We start from the raw sequence: 17,896 nt of genomic DNA on the forward strand, positions 1-17,896 counted from the left end.
ATCCCAGGACCCTGGGATCATGACCTGAGCGGAAGGCAGATGTTTAACGACTGAGCCACCCAGGCGCCCCTAAATTCAGGGAATATCTGATACATCTGTGTAGACAATCCTTTTTTCCAGCTGGATTTTTTTTTCACTTCATAATACAGGAAACCTCTCCAAATACAAATTTTATCTTTCAAATATTGAATGTGAGAATTTATTTTTTTGTTTTACTCAAGACACAAGCAAGAAAGATTACTAAGCGTTTTACCATTATTCATCTTACCTTTGTAACTTTTGTAACACCAGAAAAGCATATGGGATTGAAAGGCAGAGACTTCACCTACTAAAAACAATTTCTATTACATTGGAATGGTATTAATGGTAACACAGAAACATTAAGAGATTCATTGACTTGGGGTGCCTGGGTGGCTCAGTCGTTAAGCGTCTGCCTTCGGCTCAGGTCATGATCTCAGGGTCCTGGGATCGAGCCCCACATCTGGCTCCCTGCTTGGTGGGAAGCCTGCTTCTCCCTCTCCCACTCCCCCTGCTTGTGTTCCCTCTCTCGCTGTGTATCTCTCTGTCAAATAAATAAATAAAATCTTTTAAAAAAAGAGAGAGATTCATTGACTCAAGTGAATTTGATATTAAGTGTAGGGAAGTCATTCATTATTTATAGACTTTTGAATAAATTGTCCCTTGCTGGCTTATTAGCCATCGTAATTGTAGCAGTTTTCATTTGATAAGTCATGTATTTGTCCAGGTTACTAATGTGAATATGAAATAAACTTTTCTAAGAATTTATTATAAGAATGTTATGTGAGATATTTAGATTATTTTTAGATGCTTAGATTTTTAATACTATGCCACTAATTCTTAGAACAGTACATATTAAAACAGTATATTAATCTCTTAAAAAATAATATTTCAATCCTTATATGGCTTAAAAGTTTAAAAACATGGGCTCTGTAGTCCATCAATTAACAGAGGTGCCAATTGCTGTGTGACTTTGCTAGGTCTTTTTAGTTTCCTTATTAGTAGAGTAGAAATTGTGGTGAATGTTGAATGAGAATACAAAGCACTTAGCATGTGCCGGCCACGTAATGAAGACTCAGTAGATATTAGTTGCTATCATCATCGTCATTATCATCATAAACTTAAAAAAAAAATTGTTTTATAGTGAGTGGAACAGGAACATCTTAAAACAGCAGCATCGGGAATGGTGGAGGTTTGGGCGCAGTGAGATATCTGCTATTAAATCTCTGAGCTTCTCCTGGCTTTGATGGTTTTCTTTCTTCCTCTCCAAAGTTTCTCATTCTTTTCCTGACCTCAAGTCAACCTCATAAAAGCCCAGTTTTTGTTTTGGTTTGTATTTAAGTTTTTGCTATAATGTTGGTTTCAGGATTTTGATTGTTTTGTTTTGTTTTTGTTTTTTTGTCTATTTTGTCTGGAAAAACTATAAAAAGAGGTAGACCAGCCATGCTCAGTTCTCCTAAATAGACATGGAACTGGGAATTTTTGCTCCTCAGTGTTCACCTGTTTCACGGCCCCTACCCCTCCTGGCACTTCGTCCTGGTAAGGAACTGGCAGTGCCCTCCTGTGCTGCAGGTTTTTTTCAGGCTTTGTGGTACCAGTCACTTTTCCTGACATCTCTTTTTCCACTGTGAGTGAGTTAAACAGCTTCACAAAAACAAACAAAAAAACACCCTGTTTTATAAATAACACTTTCTTTTTTCCTGTGTAAAATTAAAAAAAAAAAAAAAATGGAAACGGGTAGTTTATAGTCCACAACAGCATTTTTTGACATTGTCACTTTGATACCAATTCTTCCACTCACTGGTTGTGTGTACTTAGACAAGTTACTTAACTTCTTTGTGCTGTAGTTTGTCCTGTGTATAATAGAGGGTTGTTAAGACTTGAGGGAGTTGGTACTCTAGGGTAATGCCTGGCACATAGTGAATGCTCAATAAATGGTATACCTATTATTAGGATTAGTATTAACATTATTCCATTATTATTTTTCTACCAGCTTCCTTGGCAAATGTCTTAGGCTGCTACTAACAAAAACCAAAGCTTAGAGTTAAAACTGACATGGCAAAATTTCTAATAGACTAATCGTTGACAGAAGTATCACTTTCCTATTTAGATCTGCAAAAATTTGAACCAAGAAAAAAATTTTGAACCAAGAAAATTGGAAATGGTAGAAATAATGACCAAAAATGGATTCAATTGCAAAAGCTCTAATGGGTCATATTTGAAATGGACCAAAACCCAGACAATAATAAAACTTCTAAATCACTAAATTTAATCTTATTTGTAAAATTTATCGTACATTACTCAGGGTTCTCCAGAGACAGAATCAGTAGGGGAAACATACACATACACACAAACACACACACAAAGAGTTTTATTGAGAGTAAATGGCTCATGCCATTATGAAGGCTGAGAAGTCCCATGTCTGCCATCTACAGTCTGGAGCCCTGGGAAAGCCAGTGGCATAATTCTAGTTAAAGTTCAAAGGCCTAAGAGCCAGGGAAGCTGATGGTGTAAATTCCAGTCCAAAGGTAGGAGAAGACCCATATCCCAGCTCAAGCAGGCAGGCAGGCAGGGAGTGAATCCTCCCTTCCTCCACTTTTTGTTCTATTCTGGCCCTCAATGGATTGGATGATGTCCACTCACATTGGGAGGGCAATCTACTGAGTCATCTGGAAACACTCTCAGACACACCCAGAAGTAATGTTTAATCTGGGCCCCATGGCCTAGTCAAGTTAACACATAAGGGCGCCTGGGTGGCTCAGTTGGTTAAGCGACTGCCTTTGGCTCAGGTCATGATCCTGGAGTCCCAGGATCAAGTCCCGCATCAGGCTCCCTGCTCAGCGGGGAGTCTGCTTCTCCCTCTGACCCTCCCCCCCTCATGTGCTCTCTCTCTCTCATTCTCTCAAATAAATAAATAAAATCTTAAAAAAAAAAAAGTTAACACATAAAATTAACCATCATAAGTCTAACCTTTGACAACTTGACAACCATGTGCATCTCCTTAAACCATACTTAGTCTCCACGTGAAGACAACAAGGTCATAATTCTGCCTAACATGATACGATTAGCCTGTGCACAACTGAAAATGCACTAATGCCTTCCCCAGAACAGAAGTTAAAGTCTTTCAGTGATGTTTTCTTGATGTCTTATAACTTAAATACTATGATGTAAAATTAACAATTGTTAAATACTTTGATATAAAGTCAATGCATCTTATATAAGGAAATAAAAGAGGAAAGAAAACACACATACACATATTCATAGCAAAATTAGAAGGAAATACTCAATGACAGTTACAGTCTACATTTCTGTCATGTGGTCATAGCTACTATTTATAACTGCCATCTTCCACTACCCACTCTATTCCCTTTGCTTTCAACAAGCACTTCAGCTGATTGTGATCCTTTGTCTGGTGAGGTAACCCAGACCTTCATTCCTGAGGAGTCTGGGCCATTAGTAATCCTTCCTAATTTTTCATTGACCTTAATCACAGGGCATGATAATACCAAGAGACACTCTAAAGGATCTTCTGTGTTCCATATATAGTCTTCATTTCTACCTCTTGATTCCTGGATTTGTGAATTTTGATTGTGGGAGAAAAGGCACCATATATTGGACACTGATTCAGAGCACATTCATCTTTCTGGAGAACCTTGCCCCAGCCCTGCAAGATATTGCCATTTGCACTGTAATTTAGTCTTCAAAAGGTCATTCCACCATTCTGTCAAGTCATCTGCTTCAGAATCTTAGGAAACATGGCAAGACTAGTGAATTCCATGAGCATGGGCCCATTTTTGCACTTCTTTTGATATTAGGTGAATTTTTTGATCAGAAGCAATGCTTTGTGGAATACCGTGACAATGAATAAGATTCTGTAAGTCCGTAGGTAGTAGTTTTGACAAAAGCATTTATGTGCAGGGAGGGCAAATCCATATCCAAAGTATTCCAGTAAGAATAAAATGCTGCCCCTTCCATGATGAAAGCAGTTCAGTGTAAGCAGCCCACCACCAGATAGCTGGCTGGTCACCCCAGGGAATGATGTCACGTCAGGGGCTCAGGGTTGGTCTTTGCTGCTGGCAGATTGGACTCTCAGCAGTGGCCATAACCTCGGTGAATGGAAGTCTGTGTTGCTGAGCCCACACATAACCTCCATCCCTCCCACTATGGCTGCTTTGTTCATAAGCCTATTGGTGGCTGAGGAAAGAGGCTGACTGGTATCCACAAAATGGGTCATCCTATCCAATTGATTTTTAAAATCCTCTGCGGAGGTCACCCTTTGGTGAGCATTCCCATAGGGCACAAATAAATGTCTTCATGTTTTTTAGCCCATTCAGAGAGGTCTGTCTACATCTTCCGTGATTTCTTTGTCAACACTTTTCCCTTCCTCTACATTAAACCAAGGCATGTCTGGCATTTCCAGTTCACTCACTGTGGGCCACCTTTTGGTCCATGTTTCAGCGAACCAAACAAATGCTAGAACCTGTTCTAACTCCCTAAGTTGTAACACTAAATGCAGAATCTCTTTTTAGTGAGCCTATGTGAATATTAAGAACTGATTCCCATGAAAGTACATTTTGTCCAGTAAAAATGCATATGACTATAATTGGACAGGGCTAATTGCCATTTAGAAAATTGATAATTGGGTGAAGTTGACTTAGTGGAGTTAGAGTCATTGTGGATACTTTATGCCTTTACATACAGACTATATTAGATAGTAGATGAAATCACATAGGATGAATCTACAAAATAAGAAAACAGAAAACACAGTATTGAAACCCTGGGGACTGATAGACACATACACATGTACATATAGTCATACATACCTATATGAAGTAGTAGAATTGGCAGAGGCAGCAGGGAAGATAAGTAGTAGAACTATGGAGGAGTAGCACCTTAAAATCTAAGTAAAAAGTTTTAAGCCTGGTCAGTTGTGTTAAATTCCATAGACTGTCTAGTGAAAGAAAGTAAGAGCTGAATAAAAGGACTTACTTACCATTGAGTTTTTATATCATTAGTGCATATTGATGTTGTTAGTGATGAGAGCAGTTCCAAATGGTTGAGAACTAACGCTAGTTTACAGTGGATTGAGGAACAACCCTCAAATCAATGGGAAGTATGAAAGAAGAAATAATATGTGTAAACTATGGAATTTAGAATTTATCCCTTGAACAATAGAGGGCAATTAGAAATTTTGTAAATTATTTATAAAAATGTGTTCCCAATATTAGTACAGTTTTTGGGAGGTTTCTTTGGTGCTTGGTTATATCCGTTGGTTTATACTAGATCACGTGATTCCATTCTCAAATGGGCCATCTGGGCTTGATGTTTTCCTGGGGATCTCCTGATATAGAATCTTGGCAAACAAACCTGGACTACAGGTGTCAGGCTTGACACTAGGACAGAAAATTCTAGTATTACTCATGAAATAAGCATGATCATTAAACAAAAATTATGGCACCTGCGCTTTGGATGTGGTCATTCCAAAAGAGTGCCTTTTTCCTGTTTAGTAAGGTAAGTATTTACTAAAGTGATATACCTGTTGCAGATATACTCCTTGTATAGAAATACTGTTTTAATAGTACCAGAAAATTCCTAGGAGAAATAATGTGTACCACATTGAATTAAAACATCCTCATTTGTTTCATAAATATTCATTTAAAAAATCGTCTTTTTGGGTAGCTGGGGCAAGGGAGTATCATGTTTTAATTAAACATTTAATGGTTTTTAAATAAAGTTTTATTTTGACATTGGTCTTATTCCTAATGTATTAAAGAGTGAAAGGAACTATTCTTTACTCAAGGTAGTTCAGTAGGAGATGATTCTCTGTGACTATTTTGGAATTTTGAGTTGTTTCTTTTCTTTACTGTGTGAATTAAATGTGAACTGATAGTTTCTTTTAGGAAGTCTTACATAATGGTGAATTAGATGTCTTTTTGCTTTTTTAGAACAGCTTTTTATAGAAACTAGTTTAAAAAGGGATTTCTTAAGTGGCTGCATTGGTATTCACATTAAAGAGGAGAAAGGAAATGGAAAGGTTTTGTGCTTCCGTGGTTAATTTCTTTGTGCAGCATCTTCTTTTTCTGTTTCCAGCAGTGACTTTCATGCATATCCTTGAGGAGTTCTACATTTCTAAGAGCAAAGGCATTTTTATTCTGTTGGGATTTAGGATGGTTTACATTATTGTGGATGCCTTATTTTTATTTAAAAATTTGTATTTGAAAATAAAATTTTCAGTAAATGCGTATTTCCATATTGTATGACAGTGCTGTCCCATAGCAATATAATGTGAGCCACATATGCATTTTAAAATGCCATGTTAAAAGGAGTAATAATTACAGGTGAAATTAATATTCTTAAACTCAGTGTGTGTAAAATATGATTTCAACCTGTAATCAATATAAAAATTATTAATGAAATATTTTGCCTTTTTATTTCATATTGTCTTCAAAATTCAGTTTGTATTTACACTTACATCCTTTTTCATTTGGACTAGCAACATTTCAAGTGTGGGGTAGCCACATGTGGCTACACTGTTGTACAGGGCATGTCTATAGAGTCAGAATAAATTCTTAGTATCTGGATGGATGGAAAGATAAAAGGAGATATTTATCCTCTGTGAATTGGATTTGATTAGTATAATGACTAGTTACCAACATAGAATAATGTGTGACATCAATAGATACCAAGCCTGGACTTTTTTATTCTTTGGAAAGTTATTTGGAGTAGATAAACTAGAAGTAGTGGGTAGATGGAACTTTTACATTTGGTTGCCCTTAACAACTGTATTGTGTAATTGCATTTATTTATATTATATGTACATGTTCATACTTGTACGAAATTTCACTATATGTCTATAACTTGTAGCATAAATGCAATTCCAACTACAATGAAGATTTTGTGCTGCAACTAGAGAAGGAATTGGTCCAAGCCCGTCTGAGTGAAGCTGAGTCTCAGTGTGCACTAAAGGAGATGCAGGATAAAGTCCTGGATATAGAGAAGGTGAGGACAATATAAATACTGTCACTCCCAAATTAGAGGGGACATTTTGATGGTTGTGCTTATTGAACAGTTAAATTGGTCTTGGTGTTTTTATACATTGGATATCTTATATATTAGTTACTAAGAGAGGAAAGGAGAAAGGAAATAAGATTCTTAATTATTTGTTGTTGTCATACTACTCAAAGCCCCATTTTTAAGGGTAAAAAAAAAAAAAAGAAAAGAAAAAAAAAGGATTAGAGCCCTTTTAGAGGAAGATAACCAGGGTAATTTTGATATGAATAATATTTAATTATTGAAGAAGAGAAACTTAGGGGATACATAATAATGGTTGTCTTCAAATATTATATCTTCATCTGCAAGAGGTAGGATATGACTAATACATAAACATTTCAGAAAAAATTTCATCTGAGTGTTACTGTTAAAACTTTCCAAGCTACTGTAAGCCACCTCAGGATATGTGGGAAGATCTTAGCCTAAAGTATACTTACAGAAGCTAATTTACTTCTTTTCAAGGTGACTAAAGAACTTTAAGGATTAGATAAGAAATGCTTTTAGGTTTCTTACAGTTCTCAAACTTGAGAGTCTATGTTCTCGATCACAAACTCTGAATATCTTTTTTTGTCATCTATGAAATTATTGGTGGCTTGGGATCTATGTTAAGTTTGTTCTTTTCACTATTAGGTAGTATCTAGCTATTGAATCAAAGCCTTAGAAATAATGAACATGACAGCCTCAAGTTGTTCATATTTCTTAATGAAATCAAGCAGGGTGTAACTACCATCAGTAGTGAAATAATTTTGCTAGAAATATGCTTGCTATTTTTATATTATTTTTGGAGAATTTATTCTCCTATTTGTTGAGAAAAAGCCAGCAAGAATACTATAAAAAAAATGCATAACAGAGTATTTGGTTTCTGGGGTGCCTGGGTGGCTCAGTCGTTTAGTGTCTGCCTTCGGCTCGGGTCATGATCCCGGGGTCCTGGGATCGAGACCCGCATCGGGCTCCCTGCCCGGCGGGAAACCTGCTTCTCCCTCTCCCACTCCCCCTGCTTGTGTTCCCTCTCTCGCTGTGTCTCTCTCTCTCTCTGTCAAATAAATAAATAAAAAATCTTCAAAAAAAAAAAAAAGAATATTTGGTTTCTAAGTTAGGAATACTTTGGGTACCATAATGTAGATAAGAATCTTGATTTTTCAGTGAATATTTGGTAGAAAGAAATGTCCTTGGATCCAGTTTAAAAATTGCCATTTCTTAAATAGCATTTTTGGTATTCCTGTTATAGAGTAGAAAGGAAATTAGAAGGCTTCATGCTTCCTGTGGTTAATTTCTTCATGCAGGATTCTCTTTTTATGCATATGCAGTAAATTTCTGGTATTCAACTGAGAAAATATTTAGTCCATAATAAAAATGTGTAGTTGGCAAGAATAACTTTATTCATGATCTCTGTGGGGCTAAAATCTTCATGTCCTACCATGAAATATCTTAGAGTTATAAAATTTCATAGATTCAATACTTGAAATCTCAGTAGTACCTCAGTTGACCCAAGGAGCTTTTACTAGGGCATAATTTAGGATCTCTTGGTCATGGCCCAGGGCAGTGTAATAAGGGCTACCCTGTGTCCTAAGGTGGGTTTTTCAGTAGGATAGGAGATTAGTCTAAATCTTGTACTTCTTTCAGCAAATATTTAGATCACCTTGGTATTAATCTCTTAATCCTGATATAAATAATAACTAATGTTTAAAGATTTTATACTCCTTTCCAAAGTGACATGCTGAGAAAATATAACAAAACAGTCTTTGGACTATTCTTTTCCATAAATCTTTAAAATATAAATTATGTCCATGCTTTGTTTGGAGTCCTAATCAGAGGTTAGTAAGCTTATTGCCATGTTGAAAAACATTTTAATCATGTTGCTTTAAAACTCTGATTACTGTTTTATTAAGCAAAGCACAGTTAGACTTTTTGTGTCCTCAAAATTAAGTACAAGTACCCTCATACATTCCTGGGAGAAATGTAAAACAGTTAAGTCTGCTTTGGAAAAGCTTGACAGTTTCTTAAAAGTTAAGTGCAGAATTAGCATCTGATCCAGCAATTTTGCTCCTTAGTATAAACTCAAGAGAATTAAAAATATAGGTCCACACAAACATTTTTACACAAATGTTCATAGCATTTTCATAATAGCCAAAAAGTGGAAACAACCCAAATTTCTGTCAGCTAATGAATGGATAAATTAAAAAAAAATTTAGCATATACACACAATGGAATATTACTTGTCAATAAAAAGGGATGAATCTTGAAAACATGCTAGGTGAAAGAAGCTAGTCATAAAAGGCCACATATCATGTGATTCCATTGATATGAAATGTCCAGAATAGACAAATCCACAGAGACAGAAAGTAGACTAGTGGTTGTCAGGGGCTGGGGGAGGGGAAATGTGGAGTGACTGCTAATGGGTATAGGGTTTCATTTTGGGGCGATTAAAATGTTCTGAAATTAGATTGTGATGATGGTTGTACAACCCTGTGAATACTCTTAAAACCATTGACTAGTGTACATTAAAAGGGTAAGTTTTATGGTTTGTGATTTATATCTCAGTAAAACTGTAAAATTAAGTACAATTACATATGGGAGAAAATAGCTCTTACTACATATGTTTTATTTTATTTTATTCTTTAAATTAAAAAATTCCAAATTATATTTTCTCTTGCTTTAGAGAAACAACTCCTTTCCTGATGAGAATAACATTGCAAGGCTTCAGGAAGAGCTCATTGCTGTGAAACTGAGAGAAGCAGAAGCTATTATGGGATTGAAAGAACTTAGACAACAAGTCAAGGATTTAGAGGAACACTGGCAGGTATATCATTATATTTTGTATATTTTTTAAAAAGCAGGTGAAACCTGAATATCCAATTTGTGTGAGTTTGAAGTAGCTGATGATCAACACTAGGATTTGAGTTTAAAATGAGAAAGACTCTTTAAATGTAAAAATCTGAGAGCATTTATAAGTTGAAAGTACCTTTAAGCTGTTTCTCCCTTTTTAATTCATTTAATTAAAATAAAAAAGATAAAATAGAGATCAAGTCATGTTTTTGTTATTGTATCATTGTGATTTATATAACTTCTCCTAAAGAATGAAAAGAAAATTTCCCTTTATATAGGACATATTTCTTCTGTTGATATTAAATCCATTAGTTAGTATGAAACAGTAGAAGGGTGACACTAATATAAATTTGTCTATACATTTGTAAACTCTTTTGAAAATTGGTTATCTCACAAAATCAGGCATTTATATGCCTGCAAATTTATTCACGTATGAGGGAAAGTGTTGCAAGGAACCAAAAAAACCAAACCAAAACAAAACAAAAAAACCCAGAATCTAGAAGAGACCGATCAAGAAAGGAGAGAGGAAAGAAAAAAACACTACATACCATTTCAGAATAGTGACTTCGGTTTGAATTTAGGGTGGGGCTACATCTAGCAAAGGCTGAAATTAGTCCTTAACATTGCCACAGCTTTTTTTTTTTGCCCCCAGAAGTGTCAGGCAGCAATAAACTGGAAATTAAAAACAAAACAAAGCTGATGCTTCACCATGGATATTTTGAGAATATTCTTAATATTGCTTCCTTAATTCATGAATGGCCCTATTTTTTCTTTTCTTGGGATTTCATTAAAAATGTGGAAATCTCTCATAATAAATTTAGGGTGAAAATTGCATTCTTTACAATAATCCACAGTATAAACAGATTTGAACTATATCTGAGCTTGTATTCCAGATCTGCCACTTATTGGCTGTATTGACCTTTCTGAAGTTACTTAATCACCACCATTTCCATTTTCTGACCTGTATAATGACAATAATAGTGCCTAACTTTTAAGGTTTTCTGGGGATTAAATAAAATAATGTATATACAGTGCTAAATACAGTACTGGGCATGAAATAAGTGTCAGGAAAGTTAGCTCTTATTTTGATACTGGGAGTATTTGTTGCAATATAATTTTTTTTATCTTTTAGCGCCACTTAGCTCGTACTACTGGGAGGTGGAAAGACCCACCTAAGAAAAATGCTGTGAATGAGTTACAGGATGAACTGATGACCATTCGACTTAGAGAAGCTGAAACTCAGGCAGAAATAAGAGAAATAAAACAAAGGATGATGGAAATGGAAACACAGGTATGATGGGAAAGCCCAGTAGCTTTAAAAAATACCATTAGCGTGGAGCACCTGGGTGGCTCAATTGGTTAAATACTGGATTCTTGATATTGGCTTAGGTCATGATCTCAGGTCGTGATCTCAGGGTTATGAGATCAACTCCCACATTGGGTTCCACGCAGGGTGTGGAGTCTGCTTAAGATTCTCTCTCTCCCTCTCTCTCACTCTGCCCCTCCCACCCCCCTCACACACACTCTCTCTAAAAAAAAAAAAAAAATCATTAACAGATCAAAAGTTTATGCACAGGTTATATCACCCTAGAATAGAGCTAAGAGATGGATATATGAAACTGTCTGGATTGTAATTTCCTAGCACAAAGAAAAAGGGCTAAAAATTATAGTCTTTGATATCAGAGATTTAATGTCTTCTTTGACCCATTCAGCAAAGTTTAAGCAAGTCATAAAACTACATTTAACTCTGTTGCCTTGTTGCGCAACTTGAGAGGAAATATTCATGTAGAGCAAAATTTCTTAACCTTGACTCTATTAAGATTTTGAACCAGGTAATTCTTTATTTGGGGGACTGGCCTGTACATTGTAGGATGTTTACCAGCATCCCTGTCCTCTACCCACTAGATCCCAGTATCACTGTACTCCCCACCCCAGGTTGTGATGACCAAAAGCATCTCCACACATTGCCAAATGTCCCCTCGGAGCAGAATTGCCCTGGTTGAGAACAATTACTGTAGACTGTAATGTGAATGATGCTTCCTTATGTGTCATTTGGTGACTCTGAGCACTTAATTCCAAAATTATACTTCTTTCTTCTCAAATTTCCCCTTTCTGTAATGAATTCTACCTTAAATACACTTGATTTAAGATCTGCAAAATCCTTTTTATGGAACTCATTTGCATTATAAACCACATTTGATTTTTATGTGGTACCTTTGTGTGGACCATATTCTGTATTCTCTGTAATGTTATTTGGTTTTCAAAATATTTAGTCAGTAGGGGGCATAGTTAACTCATGTATCATTCTGTATACCTATGTGCAAAATGATCATCCAAACTTGAACATGACAACACGAATCTGTAAATCCTTTAGGTTAAATATATCTTGCTTTACATTGTTCAAAGTTATATTCTTGTATTTTTCATTGTAATTAAAAATAACAGTAAGATTATGAAAAGTAGAAATCTAGCTTTTTTAATGGGAAGTTTTATTTTATAACAGATTTTATCTTCGTGTACTTATTAAAGATGCAAACACAGCTTTTAAGCCGATGTTCAGGATTTATTTAATTCTTTTTTTTTTTTTTTTAAGACTTTATCTACTTATTTGAGAGAGAGAGAGCTGAGACAGCACAAGCAGGGGGAGGGGCATAAGGAGAGGGAGAAGCAGGGTCCCTGCTGAGCAGGGAGCCCAACAAGGGGCTCTATCCCAGCCGCCCCCAGATTTTATTTAAGAGTGATGAATGAATCAAATTCACAAACATCATTTTGAGAGCTTTTGAATACAAAGCACTGTCCAGCCATCAGAGAACTTAATACCTGAGAAATCAGGTGTGCACAAAACTACATTTAATATAATTCACTATGACATGATGGTTATTAACTAATCATTTCATATTATATGTAAGTCAAGTTATTATGCTGTACACCTTAGACTTACACAGTGCTGTATATCAATTATATCTCAGTAAAATTGAAGAAATATAATTCAGAAATTGGTAATTAAAGAGTTCAATGAAAACTGCTGTGGAAAATAGGGCAAAATTAATTCCAACTAGATGGTTTAGGGAAAGGCTTCCTAAGGAGTTTGTATTTTGAATTGTACCTGATTAAGTGTGATTTTGGATGGATTTTGCTGGAAGAGGAATGGCATAAGGCACTTTTCCCTAAATGCCAGTGCTTGAACTGATGATGGTCCATATCGAGCATCCAGATTAAGAGATTTGTCCTTGTTGATATTTTTCAGTTCCTTCATTTTAGTGCCTTTCAGAAAATACCACCTAGGAAGTACACCTTAGTTTATTGAGCCACACTCTTCTTTCTGTGTACCAGTTTTTGCTCTTACAGATAGTGCTGCTTGAACATTCTTGCATATGTTTCCTTGTGGCTAGCTCTAAGAGTTTCTTCAGGACAGGGATTCTTATCTTTTTTTTATACCGTGAACTCCTTTGGCAGTCTGAAGCCTCTGGACCCTTTCTCAAAATAATGTTTTTTAATGCATAAAGTAAAATATGTAAGATTGCAAAGCAAACCAGTTATATTGTAGTACAGTTCTCAAAATACTGAAAAACAAACAAGTGTATGATATAGCACACATACAGAGACATACACAACACATTCACATGGCTAGATTCAGGGTTGTTTTTTTGTTTTAAGATTTTATTTATTTGAGAGAGAGAGACAGATAGTGACAGAGATAGCGAGAGAGAGCACAAGCAGGAAGGAGAGAAGCAGGCTCCCGCTGAGCAGGAACCCACCGTGGGGCTCGATCCCAGGACCCTGGGATCCTGACCTGAGCCAAAGGCAGACGCTTTTTTTTTTTTTTTTAAAGATTTTTTTTTTTTTAAGATTTTATTTATTTATTTGAGAGAGAGAATGAGAGAGAGAGCACATGAGAGGGGGGAGGGTCAGAGGGAGAAGCAGACTCCCTGCTGAGCAGGGAGCCCGACGCAGGACTCGATCCCGGGTCTCCAGGATCATGACCTGAGCCGAAGGCAGTCGCTTAACCAACTGAGCCACCCAGGCGCCCCCAAAGGCAGACGCTTAACTGCCTGAGCCACCCAGGCGCCCCTGGATTCAGGTTTTTAATATTTGGGATTTTTCGTACCTAGGTTAAAATGTACTATGGTTTTTCTTTTGGGGGAGACTCTTACCTAGTTTCAGAACAAAGGTTATAATAAGCTCATGGAATGAGTTTGGTTGTATTTTATCTTTTTTTGTTGTTGTTCTATGAAATTTTATGTAAGATTAGAATTACCTCTTACTTGAATATTTGCTGGAGTCCATTCCTTTAAACAGTGTTATCTTTTTGTTTCATTTTGTGGGAATAGTAACTATTGATCCTACTTTTTGAAGGTTATAGATCTTTACAGGTTTTCTGTTTTTTCTTGAGTCTAGTTTGGTAAAATACGTTTCCCTAGGAGACTGTCCATTTCATCTGAATTTTCAAATTTATCACTTAGGGTTGTTCAGAGTAATTTTTTAAGAAGTATCTTTTCTTTTTACTGGATCAATATTTGTCTCTTTTTAAATTTCTAATAGTGTTTATTTGTGCCTTTTTAAAATTTTCTTGTCAAGTCTTGCAGAAGTTTGCCAATTTTTTAGAGGCTTGCCATTGTTATTAATATTTCTAAAGACTGGGTTTTTAATTTTTGTTGGTCCTCCATGTTGTACCATTGTTTCTGTATAATTTAGTTCTGTTCTTTATTATATCCTTTAATTATGTGTTGCTTGGGTTTCATCTTTTCCCCCTTTCTTTGTACTCCTACCTACTATGTTTTCTTTTCTAATATAAGTATATTTTTTGTTCTTCAGTTCCATACTTTTTGACTTTCTTGTTGATTGCTTCTTTGACTCAAGAGTTGTTTACAAGTGTCTTTTATTTTTCCAGATGTATAGATTTCTGGTTCATTAGTAGTTTATATCATTATTTTAACTAAACTGCTTTGTGGTCACAGAATGTGGTCTGTAGAGTCTTATTTATATTAGATCAAACTTCTTAATTATTTAATGTATCTTAATGTATTTAATGTATTGTTTGTATCTGCTATATCCTTTCTAGTTTTTGTGTGTGTCATCTTATCTTTCAAATGCTAAATAGTAGATATCTTCTATTGTGATTGTGGATCTGTTTATTTTTCCTTAGAATTATGATAATTTTTTTGGCTTAAAATATTCTGAGCACCTTTTAGAGGGACATACAAATGTATAATTGTTATTTCTTTCATGGTAAAATGAATCTTATTATGTACTGACCCTCTTTATCCTTCAGGATGCATTTTGATTTAGTCTATTTGTCTTAATACAGTTATCTAAGCTGTTTATTGTTTAGTATTTGCCTTATATATCTTTTTCCATCTTTTTAATTTCAACCTATTACACCTCTGATAAACTGCATATAAGTGGATATTTTTAAAAATCCAATCTCACAAATGGTTGTACAACTCTGTGAATATACTAAAACCACTGAAGTCTAGGTACACTTTAAGTAGGTGAATTTTATGATGTGTGTATCTCAATAAAGCTATAAAAATGCAGTCTCAGTCTCTTTTAGGTGTCATATGTAGTCCATGTTTAATGATTCAATTTGGATTAGTATCTATCACCTTGCTAGCTATTCGCTCGTCCATCTGTTCTTTCTTTTTTCTTCTTTCTCTTGGATTTGAGGCATTTATTATAATTCAATTTTATCTCCACAATTGACTTATTTATACTCCTTAACTTTTTGGGTTATTTTTGTTTGTTTGTTTGTTTGTTTGTTTTTACTGGTTGCTCTAGGTTATTCAGTATACATCTAATCAGAGCTTGTCTTCAAATAATATTGTACCCTTCACATATAGTATAAGGACCTTACAACAGTATATTCCCAGTTCTTCCCTCTTCCTTTGTGCTATTGTCATATATTTTATTTTTACATAGAGTACAAACATGTCATATGTGCTAATTTTGCTTTAATCAGTTACCTTTCAGAGTAATTTTAAAATTTTTTAATGAAGTTTATTTTCCCTTCCATTCATTTTTGGCGTTCTGTTTTTTTGTTTTGTTTTTTATAGATCCATGTTTCTGGTGTTGTATTCCTTGTGCTTGAAGAATTTCCTTTAACTTTTCTTTTACTGGTGGTCAGCTGGCAGTGGATTCTTAATTTTGTTTCTTTGGGAAAGTCTCCAATTTTAAAATACATATTTGCTGGATATTGTATTCTGGGTCTTTTTGTTGTTGTTGTCTTCAATGCTTTAAGTTCTTCTTGTCAGAAACCACGCAAGCCAAAATTCTGTTGTCATTCTGTTTTTGTTCATCTGCCTGTAATGTGTTTGTCCCTCTGCTTACCCTTAAGGTTTTCTCTCTTGTTTTTAGCAGTTTGAAGATAAAATGACTTGATGTACTTTTTTGCTTTGTTTTTTTTCCTCTGAGTTTCTTGGCCCTCTGGGTTTGTGTCTACCATGAAATTTGGAAAATTCTTGGTTATTCTTTCTTCAGATATTTCTTCTGTCCCACCATACTCTTTTTTCCTCCTGGGACTCCCATTACACATACGTTAGATTATTTGATATTGATAGTAACTCTTGGATGTTCTGTTCTTTTTTCCCCCCTCATTATTTCTTCTGTGTTTCAGTTTCTGTTGACTTAAATATTTCTATTGACTTATCATTAAGTTCACTGATTCTTTCTTCCACTTGTGAGTTGTCTGATGAGCCATTGAAGGCATTCTTCACATCTGTTACTGTGTTTTTCATTTCTAGTGTGTCCGTTTGATTCCTTTAGTTTTTATTTCTCTGCTGATATTAGCTATGTGATCTTGCATGTTTTTCACTTTTCTTTTAGAGCCTTTAGCATATTAATCACAGTTATTATAAATTCCCTTCAGATAATTTTGATATCTGTGTCATATGTGAGGCTGATTCTGTTGATTGCTTTGTCTCTTGGTAATGTTTTGTTTTTTCTTACGTGTTCCTCTGCTTTGTAATTTTTTGTTGAAAACTGAATATCTTGAATAGGACAGTAGACTAAGGTAAGTAGTTTTTATGCCTGGAAATGGGCATACCTTTTCCTCTGCGAGGCCTTTAATGTGGGGTATTTGAGTTAATATAGTCAGGAGTTGGGCTGGGTTTGAGGTTTGTTGTTTCTGTGGTTACCCTCATTGCACCACAGGCTTCAAATTCCTCTAGCACTATCTTATTTTTAGATTGGGGGCTGGTTTGCCAACAGGTTTTCTCAGCATCTTTAGGTCTTCCATTTACACAGCACTTCAGAGAGAGTCAGTCTCCAGAGTGTTCCACTGTTACTTGTTACAGGAAGTTGGAGGGGCAGAAGTCTTCCCCATTTTTCTGATAAAGCCTCAGTCTTAGGCTGCATTGTGTCCCTGGATCTGGAGTGTTTGACTTAGTGCTCCTGCCCGACCACCAGCTGTAGTCCTAGGCCCACAATATAGTCCTGTCCCTTCCTCAGATGTAGTGATTTCCCCAGTGCTCCAGGGGCAACAGTGTTTCTTGGCCTGGGAAGCCTATGAAACCTTTTCTTCCCTAGAGGAGACAAGCAAGGTTTAGTGCTCCTTCTGTATTGCCTGCTCTTCTCTTCCCTCAAGCCTGTGCTGTGGAGATCTCTTTCTCAAGACTCTCATCAGTCTTTTTTGTGTGTACCTCTTGGGGTCCATGAAGAAAAAGTATATAAGAGCTTGCGAACTCTGCTGTTCCCCTTAGGCTCCACACTCTCTTGTCAGCCAACACTTGGCCGCAACCAATTTGATAATATTCTGGCTGAATTATTATTTTTTTTTTTTTTCCCAATACGTACCCTCTTTAATACCCATCACCAGGCTAACCCATCCCCCCACCCCCCTCCCCTGGCTGAATTATTCTTAACAGCTTCTGGCTTCATCTGCCCTGTCTGTCCTTAGATTTGGGGATAGTTGGTTGCCTTGTCACCTCACCTGTCTGGTTTCAACAAAAGTCGTGAATTTAGAGTTTGGCTGGCTTTTTTTTTTTTTTTTTAATTGAAAGAGTGA

General features: G+C 35.8%; 1 protein-coding gene across 8 annotated transcripts in view; it reads left to right on the forward strand.

Moving 5' to 3' along the window:
* Window positions 1-17,896, forward strand: part of EVI5 (ecotropic viral integration site 5) — a 197,694-nt gene that overhangs the window by 106,801 nt on the left and 72,997 nt on the right. For all 8 annotated transcript variants that reach the window (XM_032423640.1, XM_032423630.1, XM_032423649.1 and 5 more), the window contains exons 14-16: window positions 6,883-7,017; window positions 9,728-9,868; window positions 11,027-11,185. In XM_032423640.1, the coding sequence (XP_032279531.1) occupies window positions 6,883-7,017; window positions 9,728-9,868; window positions 11,027-11,185 (435 nt within the window). The remainder of the gene's footprint in view (window positions 1-6,882; window positions 7,018-9,727; window positions 9,869-11,026; window positions 11,186-17,896) is intronic.

Source organism: Phoca vitulina, unplaced genomic scaffold, assembly GCF_004348235.1.
Source record: "Phoca vitulina isolate PV1807 unplaced genomic scaffold, GSC_HSeal_1.0 scaffold2, whole genome shotgun sequence".
In the NCBI taxonomy this organism is placed as follows: domain Eukaryota; kingdom Metazoa; phylum Chordata; class Mammalia; order Carnivora; family Phocidae; genus Phoca; species Phoca vitulina.